Raw genomic sequence first — 21,092 nt, 5'->3', positions numbered from 1 at the left:
ACCAAAACGTAAACTGGCAGAAAATGAACAAGTAGAAACTGTCAAGTCCTATGAAAATGGAGAATAAGAGCTTCTTTAAATATATGAAAAGAGATGCCAAAATGAACACAGTTTCCTTAGAGAAAGAGGTTGAGAAAATAATAATGGGGAAACAAAAAAATGGCAGAGCGGTTGAACAAATACTTCACACATCAGTGATAATAAAATGTGAGGCTGGATGAACACAGCAGGCCAAGCAGCATCTCAGGAGCACAAAAGCTGACGTTTCGGGCCTAGACCCTTCATCTCTCTCTCTCTCTTCACACATCAGTCTCTGGTTCGGAAGCCATTAATAGCATTCCAAGAATACCAAATAATCAAGTGGAATTGGGGGGGCTGTAGGGGAGGGGAAGGAGGAAATAAACATAATAATGATCATTGTAGAAAATATACTAGATAAACTGTCAGAGCCAAAGGCAAGAGAAATCTTGAGCCTGATGAGATGCATCCCAGGATGTTAAAGGAAGTAGCTTCAGAGTTAGTGGGTGTGCTGGTAGCACTCTTCGAAGAATGGTTATATTCAGGAAAAGGCCGTAAGTCCATGCAGCCAATTGAGTTTACTCCACCATTTGATCTTGTCTGGTGTGTTTCTCAACCACTTTCTCCTGCCATCTACCTGTAACTCTTAGCCCCCAAACTGACCAAGAACCTATGTATGTCTAAAGTATGCTCATTCACAGAATAGGGATGTCACTGGCTGAGCCAGTATTTATTGCTCATCCTTTGCTGCCCTCCAGAAGGTGGAAGGGAGCTGACTTGTTGAACTTTTGCAGTCTATGTGCTATAGGTAGACTCATGTGCCATTTGGGAGGGCATTCCAACCTTTCTGAAGTCCTCATGCATAAATTACAAAAACTATAATACAAATTGAGTGGTTATTAGGAGAGGCAAATGGGATGTTGGCCTTTATTTTGAAAAGAAGGGAGATTTTGCTAAAACTATGCAAGGCGCAAGTTAGACCACAGTTGGAATACAATGAACAGTTTTGGTGTCCTTATCTATGGAAAGGCAAACTTGCATTGGAGGCAGTCCAGAGGTTCACAAGATTGTTCTTCAACATACACAAATTTTCTTATGAGAGGCTGGATCTATACTCACTGGAGTTGAGAAGAATGAGAGGTGACCTTATTAAAACCTACAAAATTATTAGGGTATTGTTGACAGGTTGTTTCCATTTCTGAGAGTCAAAGGCATAATCTCGGTGTAAGGGTCACCAATTCAAAACAGGACAGGAATTTCCTCTGAGGTAGTGAATCTGTGGATTTATTTTTACTGCTGACAGCTGTAGAGATTGTGTTGTTAAGTGCATTCAAGGCTGAGATGAATAGATTTGTAACCAGTAATGGAATAAAGGGGTGTGCAAATAAGGCAGGAAAGGAAAGTTGAGGATTATTGGATCATAATTTCATTGAATGCTGAAGCAAACTCTAGGGTTGAAAGACCTACTTCTGCTCCCACGTCTTATAGTTATTACAATTGTGTGATTAGTTAGCTTAATAGGAACCAAAATAAATAATCAAAATATTTTACATAATTACTTCTTCTATAATTTCTTCTTTATGTTCTTCATCAGAGCCATCACTGCAAGTGTCAGGGCTAGAACTATCATCTTCATCATAACCTTCAAGTGCTTTAAGATCTTCAGCATCAATAATCCCAAGTATATCATTTTCTTCCACTTCCCGCAGGTTACCAAGTTCTTCATCAGAAGATGTATCGTTAGTTCCATCTAACTGTGGGATGGATGACTCTTCAACTTTGGTTGGTTGTTCCTCAGAGGTGGCAGCAACCATCAACAAGGTCTCATTCACCTAAACAGTAAAATCAAAATTTAATTCACCAAAACAAAATAACAGCCAACTTGTAAAGCATGTCCAGTCTGGTTTAAGGTTACTTGAATGTATCCTTGCGCAAGTTTGAACACATATACTTGACTGTAAATGTTATTCCAATAAGGCGATTATATTCAAATACACATTTTATTTGGGGGAGGAAAAAAGGAATTGTTTCCACAGATTAGGATCATTTCTAGACCTACATCAATTGTGGAAGTTTCAGAAGGTGAACACAAAACCTTTGTTGCAAACTTTGAAAGAAATTAGCAAAATAGTAACTTGAGAATTTACAACAACCTGTAAATTACTGCAGTTCTGCTCATTTAACCTGCTGTTGCTGTTTGGCAATAGACCTTCATCTTGCAGATGCTAGATGCTAATTCTGACACTTCACTTTCAACCATGACTCTAACACCAATCATCAGACTATAATTTCCCAAATGGTCACTGACATCAGCTCCTATGGAGATCTTCCCCTCTCCTTCCCACAAACTCCATCAATGAACTGTGAAAAGCAATGAAAAGTGCTGTGGAGCCTCCTGTGAAGTGCTGTTGCCTTGTGCCAGTTTGAATTTATGGTGTGGTTTTTGCTGGCGCTGGTAGGTGCTGGTTCTGGCTGTGCATTGTAATGGTCATTATATCAGGTCTAATTCAATGCGTTTGTTGATGGAGTCTGTAGATTAATGCTGAGCCTCCAATAATTCCCTGGCTGTCCTCTGTTTAGCTTGTCCAATGACAGTTGTGTTGTCCCAGTTGAAAATGTGGTTTTTCTTGTCTGTGTGTATTGAAACCAAGGACATCTAGTTTAGTTGCTAGCTGGTGTTCGTGGATGCAGGTTACTAGTTATCTGCCTGTTTGTCCCACATAGTGTATTGTGCAGTCTCTGGATGGTATTTTGTAAAGTACACTTGTCCTGTCCATGGTATCTGTTGGGTCTTTAACCCTGGTTAGTTACTGTCTTAGTGTGGCTGCTGGTTTGTTTGCTGATAAGATTCCTAGCTGTCCGAGTGGTCTGGCTGTCAGTTCTGAGGTTTTTTTTAATATATGGTGTGGTAGTTATTGTTTCAGGTTTTGGTGTGTCCCCTGGTTATAGACCAATCATTACAATGCACAGCCAGAACCAGCACTTACTGGAAGCAGCAAAAACTAGACCATATAAATTCGAACTGGCACAAGACAACAACCCTTCACAGGAGGCTCCACAGCACTCAAGACGTCACCTAGTAAGGCAGGAAATGACTGCTATTAAACCTCCCACCTTGGCAAATACACCAACATCTATAACCAGCACCCGAGCTACAAATCTTCACTCAAACCTTGTTTTTTCCTACCTTATTCTACATTTCTTTTGAGTCCAGTTTCTGCTGGAACTTTTCTGACACTCTCTTCCACTTTAAAGTTTCTTTATCTCAACTGCATCTTTTTGCAGTGGACATCCAATCACATTAGAAACCTACCTTCACCAGGATAGCAATTTCTTCCTTTAAAAAGGTCCAAACAGTCCCTGACCACCTCAAACCTAAGGTGGCTGATGGAACCTGTTCTTTTACTGAACATTTTCCCTTTTGACTCATAGGAAAATTGCGATTAAGAGGAGTATGACTTAGTCATTCAGCCCAATGATCTCCTCTGCCATTTAACTGGATCGTTGCTGATCTTTACTTCAATGCCATTCAAAATCCCTTTGACAGCCTTATTGTCTGGAAAACAAATGATTTCAGGCTTGAATACACTAAATGACTGTATCTGCACAGTCCTTTGGGATAAAGGATGCTAAAGATTCATCACTTTCTAAGTGAAGAAATACCTCTTTATCTCAATCCTAGGTGGCCTGCTGAGACTGTTTCCCCTGGTTCTAGACACCCGAATCAGAGTAAACATCTTTCCCTTATCTCTCTTATCAAGTCCTCTAACAATATTGCGTGCTACAATGAGATTACCACTCATTTTTCAAAACTCTAGAGAATATAGACCCAATCTCCCCAAAGGAGAATCCCACCATTTCAGGGGTTAATCTTCTGGTGAACCTTTGTTGAACTCACTGTATTTCAAGTATATCATTCTTCACAGAAGGAGACCAAAGACTGAACATCGAACTCCAGGTGTGGTCCCACTAAGGATCCAAAGAATTGCAGCAAAATTTTTTTTTTAAAAAACCAGTACTCCTGTATTATTAAAGGCAACATACAACTTGTATTCCTGTTGACTTGTTCGCTTTCAAGTGACTTATGAAAAGGACACCCAAGAACCTTTGGACATCAACACTTCCCAATCTCTTGACATTTTAAAAATACTTCACCTTTGTAATTTTCCTATCAAAGTGGGTAACTTCAAATTTCCATGTGCCATATTCTTTACTTGAAGCCCTCTTTGCATCCTCCTAACAACTGACAGTACCAGCTAGCTTTATTTCATCAGTAAATTAGGAAATGTGACATTTAGTCCCTATATCCAAATCATTGATAAAGGTTATGAATAATTGAGGGCCAAGTACTGATCCTTGCAGCACCTCACTATTCACAGTCTGCTAATGAGAATGACAAATTCATTCCTTCTGTTTTCCAATCCTCAATCCATACCAAATGTTCTAATTTTGGTTACTAATCTCCTGTTGAACCTCAGCATATGCTTTTGATGATCCAAATACATTATATCCTCTGGTTCCCCACTTATCTATTCTGCTAAGGGTATCCTCAAATAAGCTTCAAACACTTCATTAAACCTGATTTCTCTTTCATAAATCCATGCTGATTTTGCAAATAATGTTAGGATTGGGCAAAGTGTCCTGGTGTCACATTCTTAACAGTAGATTCTAGCATTTTCCATAACAATTCATTTACTGGATATGGATGTCACTCTCTGGACCAGGAGATATCGCCCATCCCTAATTGACTTAAAGCAGGCAGTGGTATGCTGTCTCCTTGAATCACTACAGTCCATATGCTGTAGACAGAACCACATTGTCATTGAGGAGGGAATTCTAGGATTTTGACCCTGATACACTGAAGCAACAGTGACAGATTTCCAACTCATGATAATGAGTGGTATGGAGTGGAGTTTGCAGGTGGTAGTCCTCCCATATATCCAGTGCCCTCATCCTTCTAGATGAAGTGGCCATGGGTTTGGAAGGTGGTGTCTAAAGATCTTTGATGAATTCCTATTGTGCATTTTGTAGATGACAGACTTTGTTACTGCTGCGTGTTGGTGGTGGATGGAATGGATCTGGTGCCAATCAAGTGGGCTGCTTTGTCCTGGTTAGTCAATTGTCTTAAGAGTTGGTGCAGTTGCCCTCATCCAGGCAAGTGGTAAATATTCCATCACATGCTTGACTTGCACCTTGGTGGTGGTGAGGTACTCACTGCAATATTTCTAGTTCATCCTTCTAGCCACAGTATTTGTGTATGGTACAAACGTATGTGGTACAAATGCTACTCGCCATTTGTCAGCCTAAACCTGGATACTGTCCAGGTCTTGCTGCATTTGGAAATTGACTGTTTCAGTGTTTAATAATTTTCAAATGATGCTGAAAATTATGCAATCATTAATAAACAGCCCCGCTTCTGACCTTTTGATGGAGGGAAGGTCATTGATGAAGCAACTGAAGATGATTGGGCCTCTGACAACTATATCTATCTTTTGTGCAAGGTATGACTCCAGCTAGCAGACGTTCACAAGCACCTATACACGTTTACCATTTCCTAAAATTTTGACAGCAGCCTTGTATATATGGCATTCCAAGTATTTATCCATATGCTTCTTAAATGTTGAAGTGGTTCTTGCCTCTACCACCCTTTCTGGGCATTTCTAGCATACTTAAGATTGGATCAAAAGCAGTGGATTAACGATGTTTCCAATTGCTCCTCTCATGAGAAACATAGTAAATCCATATGCCAGATAATGTGAAATAATTAGCTACTTTTTTGCTGTTTTCAATACGCCATTCAGTTTGTATTTTTAAGCAGATAAGACACAGTATAATTCACATCAGAACAATCTTTTATGTCTCTGCTTCTCAACTTCATATTGTCAGAGGCTGTATTTTATTGACATAAAATTTTCAATCTGCATATTAATACTTCTCAGTGTTCATTTTTCTAATATCGCTTACCTGGGGTGTAAACTGTTGGACTACACACTGCTCAGAAACACACTGCGGTATTTTTGTTCTTTCACTTTGGTCAGATGCTTGATTTTGTACAATAAGCGTATGTGCTAGAGGAGCACTGTCTGAATCTTGAATTAATAGATGCTGAGTCTGGCCTGTGGTCACCTGTTCTTCCACAGACTGTTCCAGTTGTGTTGGTTGTGTGGATACCACATGTTGTCCTAGTGTTCCTGTGTTTGCTATGGACTGTCTCTGAATAACAATAGGTGGCCCTGTCTGTACCCCCATCCCAGAATGTTGTAAAACCACCGGATTCATTGTGCCCTGTTGCTGAATGTATACGTGTCTTGATATGCCAGGTTGTTGCAGAATAGATTGATTAGTTACATCAAAAGATTGGTTTGTCAGCAATTGCTGATGTGTGGAAACTTGACCTGAGTTGGATTGTTGGAGTGTGGGTGCTTGGTCTTGTGAAGACTGCTGAATGGCATGTGTTTGACTAGAAACTGAGTTTTGTTGGAAGAGAGCTGTCTGTCCTGTAACTGGATTTACTTGCTGAATGAAATGACGAACAGGCTGCTGGAAATATTTCTGGCCTGCAGCACTTTGTGTTACCATCACTGGAACATTGACTTTATACATGTGACCTAGAAGAGACAAAAATTGAACAGAATGAACAACGTTTGAGGGCAGAATTAAATTAGAATAGGCAGTATCAGCAAAAGACAATCAGAAAACTTGTAATCCAAAAGCAATACTCTTCTCTCAAAAGGATGCAAAATAGAAGTATTTTTAGGAATTTTATTCCATGCAAGTTAATCCATTGATCGTTGTCTTCTCAGAGCCCTAGCTTTCAAAATCATAGCAATGAAATAAAAGTATCGTTCATAACTAAATGAAATCATGAATAGATTTAAGAATGTTCAAATAAACAAGCGCCAATTGCTATTCAAAGTTACTATTCAAACTGGTGAGAACTGTAATCTGAATATATTATAAAAATGAGGGCCAAATATCTAAAATTATAGTCAAGAGATTTCCAAGTGTTTTTCTGACTCTCTGTTTCAACGATTTATTTCCTATCTGCCCTCGCTTTTTAAGGAACAGCAGGGCCAAATTAGTCTTTGCTAATAGCACAAAAACAGACAACAGCAAATCGGCTGCGTGGTAATTGTGTAACAGAAGCAGCTATCATTGGCTCAATGTTCACTTTTAAAAATCAGCAGGAATTCAAACAATGGGTCAGTTCAGCATTGCATCCAATGTTATGAGCTCACCTTTGTATGTCCTTTCCATGCATTTAATCGTAAATTTATTTAAGATATCATGACTTTTGAGTTTACTTTGGGCACTGATAATTCACTTCCTCAGCCAAACCTCCTTCGTCTCACCTTTCTTGGATATCCTTCTCACATCCACCAGTTTTGGGAACTTCTGCTACAATGAATATGTAAACAGCTGACACATTAATATTTTGCTTACATACAGATTAAATGTAAATTGCTCTTTAACTGAAAACTGGGAAAAGCATTTCCTTTTAACATGATCTAAATCCGAGTACTGTTATAAAGAACTTCAATCTTTCTAATCTAAAACTTTAATTTAAAATTTCAATAGAACTCATTCCAAAATGTACACTTAGTACTTTTAATCACTTAGTAGAGAGTCAGAAAGCAAACAGCAAAGTAGCTGGGCAGGTGATGGCGCATTGGTAATGTCACTGGACTAGTAAGTCAGAACCCCAGGGTAATGTTCTAGGGAATTTCAGCAAGACAGATGGTGAAATTTAAATTCAATTAAGCAGATCTGGGAAAAATACAAAAGCAACTAACGTGAAAGTAACCATGTAACAACTGTCAAAAGCTACATAACCACTTATCTGTTCACTAACATCTTGTAAGAATGGAAATCTGCAATCCTTATCTGATCTGTCCTACACATGACTCCAGATCCATAGCAATGATTTAACTGTCCTCTGGGTAATTAGGAATAAGCAATAAATGCTGACCCTATCCAGCAACACCTATATTCATGAGCCTATATTTTAAAAATGTTTTCCCCGAATCTAGGCTTTCCACTCCTTCAGTTTTATAACTTGGTAAAATTTTATACCTTTGAGACAAATTTGTCATGGTTTACTTTTGGCAGGGATGCAGGTAAGTTGCTAAATTGCCAATATTGTTTTTTTTCCATAGCCTCACAAGACCTAAACGTTTGCAAACCCAGAAATCCAATTATGTCTACTTTTTTTCCTTTTATTTTAGGAAAAAGATATGCATTTTAAAATGCTGTTCGAATGCTTATATCATCTCAGAACGACATTCTATGCCAGCTCTAATCATTTATGCATCAAGTGCGTTTGGTTCACAAGCTCGGAGATGTTTTTAATCAACTTGTTCAGTCATGTTCTGACACACCTCTGGACACCTGTTTCAGTGGTTAGCGGCACCACCATTGTGCCACAAGAGACCTCATGTTTGTATAGATGAACAAGCAGCTTCTATACCGCCTCCCTACAAATAATGTGCACTTCGAAGGGACAGAAGAAAGCAATCTGGATTTACAAAAACAAGAAAAATAATCCAATTTTTAAAACTGAAGAAACCAACTTACAGAGAGTGATCAAAAACAAAGTCGCTGGAAAAGCTCTGAAAATCTGTTTTTTCCTTCACACATGCTAACAAAGTTAACGTTTAGGGTCTGATGACCGTTCCTCAGAATTGAGGAAGTTCTCAGGAAGGGTCACCAGACCCAAAACATTAACTCTGTTTTTTACCTTCATACATGCTACTAGACCTGCTGAACTTTTCCAGCAACTTTGTTTTTGTTCCTGATTTGCAGCATCTGCAGTTCTTTCAGTTTTTATTACATATAGTGATTTATTGAAACAATAACGAAAGCAAAATACTTGCCTGAAGCGGTCTGCAAGGTAACTCCAGCAGGGACCTGGATTGGAAGTCCAATGCCAGAAGGCAATGCAAGAGTAGTTGTAACACCTGAAGCATTCTAAAAGAACAAACAATACAGTGTTAAGCACAAGGAAAACCTAACATTTAAAAACAATAGTATGTTAGCTCACAACTCAATGATTAGCCTCCAGGCAGCCAAAAGCACTGAATTCTGAAGATGGGTCTTTGAACTTGAAACATTAACTCTATTTCTCTCTCTTCAGATGCTGCTAGATCTGAGTTTCTCCAGCGTTTTCTGATTTTATTTCATATTTCCATCACCTGCAGTATTTTGCTTTTATTCTATCAAAGCAATGTAGGTTATAATTTAACATAGGTTCTCAGAACATAAAAACACCATATACATAAAGAAGAGAGAGATAATAAAGTGTGAAGATGGATGAACACAGCAGGCCTAGCAGCATCTCAGGAGCACAAAAGCTGACGTTTCACAGAGGCATTGAAGAAAATCTTTCTAGCAGGACCAAAACTGAGTGGAGTTCAGGATAGAGAATTTAAGTGCCATCGTAAGGAAACATACCAGAAATCCTTTATGCCCAGTGCAGAAAATGAAATTTATAACATACAAATATTTAATAAAATTATTTATTTGTAGATAGGGGAATGCTTAATATTAGACACACTTCTTCTAACAAATAATTAACTGGAGATTGACATTTCATGTTTTAATCGAAATTGCAGGACAGGCCACAAAGTTCCGCAACAAATGGAGACTATTCTGTGCAGGAAAATCCCTTTATTGTTCAATGTAGAGTTCTCTATAGTATATGCAATAGTGATGAGAGAGAGTCGGATTTGCCCCAGATCAACTACTTAAGACTTCTGCTGCAGAATAAGAAGGTCATACTTTCCCCACAAAATTAACAAAGGACAAATTATTGCACAATGCCAGCACACATTAACAGTAGTTGACTGCACAGCTACATTAGATAACGTAGAAGACCGGTGGTGAAAAACAACCTAAATTCAGTAGACTCTAAAAATGAGAACGGGGGGGTGGGATGCATAATTAACCCACACTTTTACTCTGAAGCAGCACATCAGATTTGTGCTGACTAATTTGCATGATTGGCACAAATAGCTAATACCAACCAGATGATTTAAGTGGCTGCACACTTCATTATGTTTGACAGGGGTTAGCACCACTTAAAGCTAGCCTAGGTCTCCTGTGGCACAACAGAAGTGCCCCTATTTCTGCGCCAAGAGGTCAGGGTTCAAGTCCCTATGCTTCACAGGTTCATAAGATTTCAGAACAGGTTGATTAAAAATATCTGCAAAATTTTTCTGAAGAAGAGTTCTGACCCAAAACGTCAGCTTTTCCTACTCCTCTGATGCTGCCTGGCCTGCTGTATGCCTCCAGCTCCACATTGCGTTATTAACAAAATTTAAAGCCTGCCTAGACTTCAAAGGAGACCATAAAAAATATCAGCAGGAATTCAAATCAGTAAGTCTGCTGCTCCATTCAAATAAAAAACACCCTTGCTATTAACTCCACTTTCCTGTGAATTCCCACAGACCCCTCAACTCCTTTGTCAATCACTCCCAATCTAGCAACACTTGGATGTATAAACACCACGCAGACTACAGTGGTTCAAGGAAGTAGCTCCCTGGTGTCTTCTTGATGAAGAATTAAGGATCAATAACGAATGCTAGCCTTACTTGCAACACCCACATCTCAAGAATGAATAAAAACATATTCCATAGGGATTACAAATAGATCAATAACCTTACACAATTGTTAATGATCCTGTGAGTTCATCTTCAGGAGCCTTAACCAACTAAGCGAGGATTGACCAGGTAGGCGACAGTGAGGAAGGTGGTCTTGGGTTACAGGCGAATGTAAATGGATGGGCAGATTAATGGCAGATGGAAAGTGTGAGTGATGCACTTTGGAAGAAGTAACAACGAATGGCAGGGCACTAGAAAATTCAGAGGAATAGAGGGATAATGAGATGCTTGCCCAAAATTCTTGGGTGACAGAGTAGTTTCCTAGGGTACTTAAAGAGACACTTGTCTGTATCAGTTGTGGCACAGATTATAAGAGCAGGGAGGTTATTTTGGAGCTGTACAGGACTTTGATTAGGCCATAGCTGACTAAAGTCATAGCGCTTTCAAGGAAATTTTACTTCCAGCATTCCTCCCAGAATGCTTCATCACACCCTCCTTCCAATAAGCCTCATCTGACCAAGCACCCCCATAAATATCGAGATCATTGAGACAAAATCACAACTTGTCTTTGTGGAATGTTCTCTCAGGTACCCTGGCTAACAAATATACATCATTACGAATAGCCTACAGTATCCATTCAAACTTTAAAAATAAATACCTTATCCAGTGCTTTTCACAACTGCTGGACATACTTGGGATGTGTAGGCTTTTACATACAAATAAATACGACAAAGCAGGATTGATTATCAACATAAAACTTACTAATTCTGCAGATGTAAAATTCTGAACACTTCTCCCAGCAGGAATCACAATGGAAGCTGCAACAGAAATTAAGAAACAAAACTTGGATTTTACGAAATTTCAAAATGTAGCTGACAAGTAAATCTAGCAAAATTGTAGACCCACAATTTCTTAATAGCATTGTCAAAGAAGAAAATATGGAAAGCACATTAAATTAAATTGAACTGACTGAAGCTGTTAATGGAATGGATTACTGAGGGACCGGTTTTGCAAATAATATCAGAATAAGTCCACCATGTTTCAGAGAAGTTAGCACCACTTAAAGCTAGCCAACGGCTCATGACCCTACTTCTGGGCCAGGATGTCTGGGTTAATTCTAAAACTACTCACTTGCCCAGATGATCATCCAGGCTTTTGAAACAGAGGAATGCTTGGAGGATCTAAAGTCTTAATTATGCAATCTATTTCACAGACATGGTCAAAACATTCAGGTCTTATTTCAAATATAGACAGTGTCATGTTGACAAGATGCAAGTCCCTAGATGAGACAATGATTCAGTGAAAGCAACTTCTCCTTCAGGCCTCAAAAGCCAGGTGACTGTTTCTTTTCCTTAGGGGGAAGGAGGCGGCCAGCCTGGACTGAGACTATAGAGGGATCAATAGCTGCAAGACAATTAAAGATCCTGGATCTAGGGCTGGAAGTGCATTAAAGATCGCAATTCCTCTGCCAAGGTGAGTTTACTATACCCCTTTGCCATTTGGGACTTACATATGCCAGCTCAAAGGGCCATGCTTGGTGGAGAAGTGACCAACCAGTTGATGGCACAAAAGAGCAGGCAGTTTATATGCTGCCAGAGTCAAGATACATTTCAGTAAGAAGAGCAGCACAAGAATACTGGCAACATAGCAAGTGCTGCAGCAGCGAAAAAGGGGTAAGGGACCATCTGGTGGAGCTGCCAGAGGTAGTGATGGAGGACTCCTTCCAGCCACAAATATTTTACACCACAGAATACTTTACAGAATTATTTCCAATAATTTGCTATCAAATTTGTTCAGTGCTTAAGTGGAATACATTTTCTAAAATCTCATACATGAGAGAACTGGCCAATCACATTTTCAAATTTGGTCTGAATTTCCTTGCATTCTAAATTAATAACGAAATTAAATGTGCAAATCTACCATTCGTGTCTGATGCTACCAAAGTTCAGTGAAGTCCCCACCACTTAAAGTGGGTTCATTAATATCAATGCAATTAGTTGTAAATAAAAGCAAAATACTGCGGATGCTGGAGATCTGAAATAAAAACAAAGGACTTTTCTTTTAAAATCCATTCATTGGATAGGAGGATCGCTGGTTGGCCATCCTTTATAACCTGTCCTATTTGCCCTTGACAAGGTGGTGGCAAGCTGCCTTCTTCAGCTGCTGCAGTCCACCTGCTGTGGACGATCCACAATGCCACTCAGAAGTGAATGACAGGATTTTGACTCAGCGACAGGGAAGGAACAATGATATATTTCCAAGAAGGGATGGTGAGTGGCTTGGAGGGAACTTGCAGGTGGTGGTGGTGTTCTCATGAATCGGCTGCCTTTATCTTTCTTGTTGAAAGTGGGTTTGGAAGGTGCTGTCTGAGGATCTTCGGTGAACTTCTGCAATAGTCCATGGTGTAGGGAGTGGAAGTTTGTGAATGTGGTACCAGTCAATGCAGGCTGTCCTGGATGGTGTCAAGCTGGAGTGCTGTTAGAGTCCTGAACCCAAGTTGGAGTTGTCGGAGTACTGAAGAAACTCAAAGTCTGGCAGAACTTCTGAAGAAGAGTCACGCTAGAATCAAAAGTTAACTACGTTTCTCTCTGTACAGATGCTGCCAGACCTGTTGAGTTTCTGCAGCACTTTCTACTTTAATTTTATTGTCATAGATGTTGGAGAATGCAACATCCTTTAGATCCAGAGAGGGAACAACAAAAGGAAACGTCAGAGTCTGGGAATAAAACGATCGCCAGCAACACATAACTGAAAACAGTGAGCACAAAGCAAAATCATCTGCAAATATTCTGTGTGTACTACCTGTGTCTGAATCTGCTCCTCCACAACTAATTTCTCATTAAATAGCCAGATAGAAATGCCTCCTGATAAGCTGAGACCCAAAACAAAAGTAGTACAGCTAAAGACGGTGAATATTCCATGCGTAATCTGAACAATATTTATGATAATAAAGTGGGGGAAAACAGCACTGATCACTGAAATAATCCACACACTTCTTTGTGTTATACGCAGCAACTTTATAATTTACTTCAGTGGAATTGACAAATGGTTAGCACCATTTAGTCAATATAGGCAGTTTTTCACAATAAATGGTGGGAATAGCATTAAGTAAATTCCCCTAATGGTGTCTTAATATTCATGTCATTTGATTGGTGCATTCAGTATAAACCGGCATCCAATAATCAAAATGCTCAATGGGAATCAGATGATCTGTTTCTCTCTTCTATTTGACTGATCCACCAAACTATAGATCTGGTACTGTTGGATAAATAATTACAAAAAAAAGAGCAGAGACCTTAGGTAACCCATTTTTCCAATCTTGACCCTATTTGATAGCCCATTCTCTGCTCTTTGACCACCCTGGACAACACACACATATATCACACAATCGTTTTGCTTCCTTTCCAAGAGGTTAGTTTATGCGATGCTGGGAGAAGATCTCCCTCTTCAAGGCTGAGCATTATTATACTCCAGTAAGCTAGGTGAAGGACAGAACTAGAGCCAATGTTTGCACATTTTCAGAAGAATTTATTGATAGAGATACGAATCTGTACCTCCTAACTCCAACAATCACCTTTTCAATACTGTTCCCATTTAAATGATATTTCATCAAACTGTTTGTCCTTAGCAAGTGGGACTTAAATGCAAGTTTTATAGCCTGAAGATAGGGGCTCTATCTTAGGTTCTTGTACCATGCTGCTCCTGTTTTTTTATGTAGTTAATTTTCTAAACAGCTTGTTCAGAGATGTTATCATACACCTCTGGAGCACCACCCCAGTTGGGTGGATATCAAACAACGATGAGTCAGAATACAAAAAGGAGACAAGGTGCAATAATAACCTCTCTCCCAATATCAGCAAAACTAAAGAACTGATCATTGACTTCAGAAAGGAGGAGAATACAACCCCATCTACATCAATGGAGCTGAGGTGGAGAAGGTTGAGAACATCAAATTTCTAGTAGTGATGATAACTGAGAACCTGTCCTGGACTTCCCACATATACAAGACAGTCAAGAAGGCACAACAACACCTCTTTTTCCTCAGGTAGCTCAAAAAATTTGGCAAGTCCATAAGGACCCTTACCAACTTTTATAGATGTACCATAGAACGCATACTGTCTGGCTGCATAACGGTCTGGTACGGCAACTGTTCTGCCCAGGACTATGAGAAATTACAGAAGGTTGTGTGCACAGCTCAGAGGATCACAGAAGCCAGCCTCCCATGGACCTCATTTACACATTTTGTTGCCGCGAAAAGGCTGCCAAAGATCCATCCCACTCTGGTAATGTTCTACAGCCTCTTCCAGCAAGCAGAAGATACAGAAGCTTGAACACACGCACCAGATTGAAGAACAGCTTCTTCCCTGCCATTATTAGACAGATGAATGGAATCTCTAACTTCAAATAATGCTGATCTCGTTAATCTCTGATGAAGGGTCTAGGCCCGAAACGTCAGCTTTTGTGCTCCTGAGATGCTGCTTGGCCTGCTGTGTTCATCCAGCTTCACACTTTATTATCTTGGATTCTCCAGCATCTGCAGTTCCCATTATCTCTGATCTTGTTAATGTTGATTTTTCCTCGCGCACATCCTATGTGGTGTAACCTCTATGCCTTACTCTGTTCAAGTCTTTTTTCCACCCAATGATCTACATGCCCTTTCTTACAATGATTTGCCTGTACTACTCGCAAACAAAGCTTTTCACTCTACTTAGGTACACTGACAATAAATCAAATCAAAAGTGGGACCTAAACCCAGTCTTGTCGGTCTAGGGGTATGGCTCAGAAGTGAATTTCCTGTTAATGCCCACCACCTGCTTACAATTAACATACAATTAAGAAACAGGTCTTGAACTTTCTGCAGTCTCACTCTCCCCAAATTCAATAGCTGAGTTAGGGTCTGCTTGAAGTGACCAGACTGCTATTCCATTCAAATAGGTGTTACCGCATTTGGACATAAACTAGTACTCCATAATGACGTCTTCATTCCTTATACAGCAAAGTATGGTTTTAAGCATATAATATCTGATTTGTAATGTAATAGAAACAAGGCTTATGGGGATAAGACAGAAAACTGGATTCTGCCTCTCGATGCATATTGGTACACATGCCGGTGTCGCAAATCTCCTCCACTTCTATAACGATGAGTCTATCAGGAGTGTGGAAATACACAGTACTTTTAAAAGAAAGTGTGGTCATTAATTTTAAAGCATTGTTGTTTACTCCATGTTTAAAATTTCTCAAACACTCCACTCTGCTTTTTATGATTCCTTTTGCTCCTAGGCCACAAGGCCAGCAAGAGGAAATTTTGCTCCTTCACCAGTGTAGCAGAGTAGAGGTCCAGTAGCCTTGTAAGATCTTTCAGAAATCTTAATTTCAACTAGCACAGAAGGCATGTTACTTAAATAAATAATAAACACATTTAAAAAGATCTATGTTGTAATTTGAACAAACCTGACGATGTGTGTACAGTTTGAGTTTTTTGCTGCGGGAGTTCCAACATGATCTGCTGGTGATTATTTTCCCTGAAGAAGCCTTCCACAGCTCTGGACTGCAGAAGTTTGTTCTCCCAAAGCTTATTGCATGGAACACAAGAGAGCAAAATCAATTACAAAATGGGATTTAAAATCTTTTAAACAAGATTCAGAACTTACACCCCTAAAAATGAAAAGCAAATAGCTCATCAGTGCAAGACTACTCCAAAATTATATACCACAACAACCTAGCTATAAAACTTAAGAATCATTTTTCTGAATGGTCTACTTTCTCAACAATGAACAGCTACAAATAGTTGGATTACTAGATTTCTGTGAAAGTATTAGTACATATGGGACAAAACCTTGAATGGTTAAATGAGCTACTTGTATGTTCCAAAAGGCGCTGAGTGCAAGATTGCTTTCAACAAGTAATATCTCAGGTTGTTCCTGATTGGTACACAGGATCTAAAATGATGCTAAATATTACTCCCTGAGACTGTTAAACAAAGAGAAATAAAAATGCAAATATTGAAAATACTCAGCCAATCAGGAAACATCTGTGGACACAGAAACAAACCTTACAACTGGGAAACATTAAGCGTTGTAATAGATTTTGAATAAGTCATTTTTTATTCATTCATGGGATGGAGACTTCACTGGCTGGGCCAGCATTATTGCCCATCCCTGGTTGCCCTTGAGAAAGGTAGTAGGAGCAGCCTTCTTGAACTACTTCAGTCCATTTGGTGTAGGTACACCCACAACACTATTAGGAAGTTCCAGGTTTCTGGCTCAGCGACGCTGAAACAATGTCAACATATTTCCAAGTCAGGATGATGAGTGGCTTGGAGGGGAAGTTGCAGATCCCACGTATCTGTTACCCTTGTCCATCTAGATGGTAAACATCATAGGTTTGGAAAGTGCTGTCTATTGAGTCTTGGTGAATTTTTGCAGTGCACCTCATTGATGTACACTCTGCTATACTACTGGGGACTGGGTGGATGTGCTGCTGCTTGAAAGGGAAAAGAAAACTGAAACATGCAGAGGAACAAAAACAAAATGGGTACCAGAGATTATCATCTAAACTAAGTTCAACATTGAGTTCGAAAGGCTGTAAAATGCCTAATTAAAAGATGAAGTGTTGTCCCTTGAGTTTGTATTAAGCTTCACTAAATCAGCGCAGTAAGTGGAAGAAGCAGCTGTCAGTATGAGAGCAAGGTGGAAAATAGTAGAATTGCAGACTATCATAGGTTTGAGATTACCTTTGCAAATTTGAATTTCCTTTTGAGTTGGAAGACTGAAAACCATAGGTTTGCACAGGAAATTAAAATATTAACTTTTATCACATATTCAATACAAAAGATTTTACAAATCTACCTAGAAAGATTAGCCAGACAATGTAAGCAGTTAGTACAGAAAGGAGTCACAGGGGAGTTGGATAGATATTGGAGGAAACAGAATTGATAGGAGTTATTTTCAATATTTTGAACAACCTTTACAGTCCTCTAGCTTCCTATCACAAGGGTATATTTTCTCAACTAATTTAGCTAGTGCGTACAGAATGCTACTTTGCACCTATCGCCCTAATTTTCAACAATTTCCCCATAAACGAAGTTCAATATCCTACCTCTCATCTTCAAAACTCTTCAAAATATGATTACACAAGGTTAATATTCATGTAAAAAATGTCAAACAGGTCAAACTGAATTCTGTTACATTCTATATGGCACAGTAAATATGAGCAAAACAGTGGATGTAGTATATATTGATTTTCAGAAGGCATTCTATACAATTCTGCACAATAAATTCTGACACAAAATTAGGTATCATGGAATTTTGTTAATATATTAGCATGGACTGATAAAAAATAAAACTCAGGAAACAGGCAAGAACAAAACGAACAGTCACATTAAGGATGAGAGATAGTAGGAACCGCAGATGCTGGAGAATCTGAGATAGCCAGGTGTAGAGCTAGATGAACACAGTAGGCCAAGCAGCATCAGAGGAGCAGGAAGGCTGACGTTTCGGGCCTATGGTGTAACTAACAAAATGCCACAAGTATCAGTGATGTGGAGGTGGCGATGTTGGACCGGAGGTGGACTAGGTAAAAAAAAAATCACACGACAACAGTTTATAGTGCAACAGGCTTATTTGAGGATACAAGCTTTTGGAGTGTCGCTCCTTCTTCAGGTGTCAGTGAGAGAGGCGGCATCGGACACAGAATTTAGAAGCGAATAATCAAAGGGTCATAGAACTAATGCGATATGTTAAACAAGCCGAAGAGAGCTGTAAAATCTTTAATCAATTAGAAAGGATTGATATGCAAATTTCAGAATTTCTTTCAAGTCACTCCCCGGAGATAGCTGAAGGCTTTATCAGTTCCTTCAGTATATCGGAGGAGACATCCCAGGTTAGGTTATTTTATGTGTGAGGCCTTGGTTACGATCTGGCTAAGTAACAAACTTGGAGTCAGAGTGGTTTTATTTCCAAAGTAGGAGTTTATAAGATGCCACATTGGCTGTCTACAAATTAAGAGCTTTTTGAACAAAGTAGAATGTATCTGCAATTACAAATCTGCAAAGACAAATTCGCCCCACAGATGTGAGAGTGAGAGTGAGAGTGAGAGTGAGAGAGAGAGTGAGAGAGAGAGAGAGAGAGAGGGTGGGGGAGACAGAGAGAGACAGAACGCATGCTCTCACTTTCTCCTGCGCACACGCACACATAAACACTCTCTCTCTCTCTGATCCTTTGATCTTTTGCTCTTAAGTTCTGTCTGAAGCCACTTCTCTCATCAATACCTGAAAGAGCGAGACTCAAAGCTTGTGTCCTCAAATAAACCTGGTGGACCATAACTTGGGGTTGTGTGATTTTTGAGCAAGTATCAATGATTAGGCCCCAGCTATTTACAGTCAATAAGGTAAAATGAATTGGGTGTGATGTATCCAGGTGTATTGATTTTAAAAAGTGAGATGAGAAAGTAAATAAGTGAACAGCAAACACGTGGCATGCAGAGCATTACGTGGGAAGAGGATGAAAAAACTGTTGATTATGTTTTAGGTGGTGATAAAATGTTACTGTTCAGATCAATTTACGTGCTTTTCTATGAGAAACACAAAGATAGCATTTAGGTACAGCATGCAATTTGATAGGAAACTGTGTGCTGGCCTTCATGGTAAGTGAGTTGTATTACAAGACTAACAACATTTCAGTGCAATTCCGTGGATATTCTATAGATGTATAATATTTGAAATATTATGTATTCTTCAGGTCTCCATTTATAAGGAGAGATATACTTGCCTTAGAATAGCTGAAATGACAATTCACTAAATTAATTTCTGCTGTGAGCAGATTGGCCTGAGAAGTGATTGAACAGAATGGGTTTATAATCTCGAGGTTTGCACTGTCCTTCTATTTTTTAATGCCCGGGCAAGCAGTTTTATTGCCATTCATACAACTGGCACAAGTTTACAAAAGTAATATTTAGGTCGGGAAATTTAAACTTCTGTGATAATACCTGCTTTAAATCCTTGAGAACATGATCATCAATACCTTCTTCAAGGAAAAAATCATGTATGTTGCTGATGACATCCTCAATAACAGATTTATAGAGTCTGGGCTGTAAAACAAAAATCAGTATGTTATTAGCTGTCAGACCTTTATTCAGTTTTAACTTTTATGATGCTCACATTATTTTCTTCCCTTTTTTGTACATGAGGTAGCAATACAACATGAGTCAGCTGGAAGCAAACAGAGATCAAACTTCTCATGGGATCGCTCACAGAAGTGTTGTAAAGTGGATCGTAAAGCATTGCTAAAAGGCACATCCTAGACTTCCTACTGTCTGTTTAGTTTCAATATCTATGTTTCAAAAGAATGATCAACTCTGCATTTGGAGTTTTGTTATCAAATCCCGTATTCTGGAGAAGCAGAGTGCAATAATGCAGACTGAGATTATTTGTCTGGGAAACAGATGCAGCTCAGGTGTCATACTATCGATTACTGCTGAAGACAAATAAAATAAGAGGACAATTAATGAATTCCAAAACATCTATTAATGTTGTTTCTTAATCTACAACTACAACTACTCTGACCTGTATTTATCTCAGCCAGCATCAGTAAAACAGATTTTCTGGTCCTATATCTCATTATAGTTTGTATGACTTTAACTGCAACAAGTGGCTACTGGTTCTCCTACACTGCAAACAGTGAACACATTTCAAGGCTACTTACGTGGCTGAATGGTACTTTGGGACACAAATTCTTGAAAGGAACTACAGAAATGCAAGCATTTTCATTGTTTGAAATTGACATTGGGAATCTCAAAATGTGGCGCTGAAATTGAATCAATGCAGGGCATTTTCCGAGAATACCATTTTGTCAACTTTCAGGAGGACGCATGAACATGAATAATCCAATTTAAAAATATCAAAATCTAGTTAACAGCAAAGACATATGTAAAAGAGTGAAATACATTTTAAACCTTCCTGTGTACTTTAAAGGACCTTATTGTTTTTGTTAGTCTATAGTTTACTAGCTTTTCTTTCCTCCAAATATTTAGTAATTTGCTTCAATTCAGATGTTTAGCCAATCACCAAACTAGAAGGTCTAGAGTCAAATCATTCTCAATTGCATGATTTGGTGACCCAGAGACAGCAATGCCTTGCATCACAACCTTACCAGCCATGTCTGCAGACTGGTCCATGAACGGCAAATTTGTATAGCTTATTCCCCCTTTTAGTTTTTCAGATGCTCCACTTTGAAATAACCAGCAAAGTGTTAGTCTTAAACAACCTAAAGGTTAGTTTATTGCAAAACTACTGCTGCAAGACATTCAGTAAAATTACAAGTTATTGTTTAAAATATTGATAAAAAGGTTAGAAGTAGATGCAGATAAAAGAAATATATAAAAATGAAGATAAGATCACTCAGTGTTCATTGGAGGCTATTACATGCTTGAGGGCTCTCTTTTCAAGGGGGAACAGCTGAAAACTAAAAGTCAGAATTC

The 21,092-nt window shown here is 39.0% G+C and overlaps 1 protein-coding gene across 1 annotated transcript in view; it reads right to left on the bottom strand.

The window, feature by feature from the left end:
* LOC125454873 (stonin-1-like) overlaps nucleotides 1-21,092 on the bottom strand; it is a 92,652-nt gene that overhangs the window by 14,230 nt on the left and 57,330 nt on the right. Inside the window, exons 4-9 of the mRNA XM_048536114.2 lie at nucleotides 19,602-19,703; nucleotides 16,068-16,188; nucleotides 11,379-11,434; nucleotides 8,892-8,985; nucleotides 5,983-6,626; nucleotides 1,578-1,850 (exon numbers count right to left, since the gene is read on the bottom strand). Coding sequence (XP_048392071.1) covers nucleotides 1,578-1,850; nucleotides 5,983-6,626; nucleotides 8,892-8,985; nucleotides 11,379-11,434; nucleotides 16,068-16,188; nucleotides 19,602-19,703 — 1,290 coding nt within the window. The remainder of the gene's footprint in view (nucleotides 1-1,577; nucleotides 1,851-5,982; nucleotides 6,627-8,891; nucleotides 8,986-11,378; nucleotides 11,435-16,067; nucleotides 16,189-19,601; nucleotides 19,704-21,092) is intronic.

The sequence above is a fragment of the Stegostoma tigrinum genome, chromosome 9 (genome assembly GCF_030684315.1).
Source record: "Stegostoma tigrinum isolate sSteTig4 chromosome 9, sSteTig4.hap1, whole genome shotgun sequence".
Classification (NCBI taxonomy): Eukaryota; Metazoa; Chordata; class Chondrichthyes; order Orectolobiformes; family Stegostomatidae; genus Stegostoma; species Stegostoma tigrinum.
Note: the sequence above shows the minus strand (reverse complement) of the source record. Positions and strands in the feature narration are given on the sequence as shown.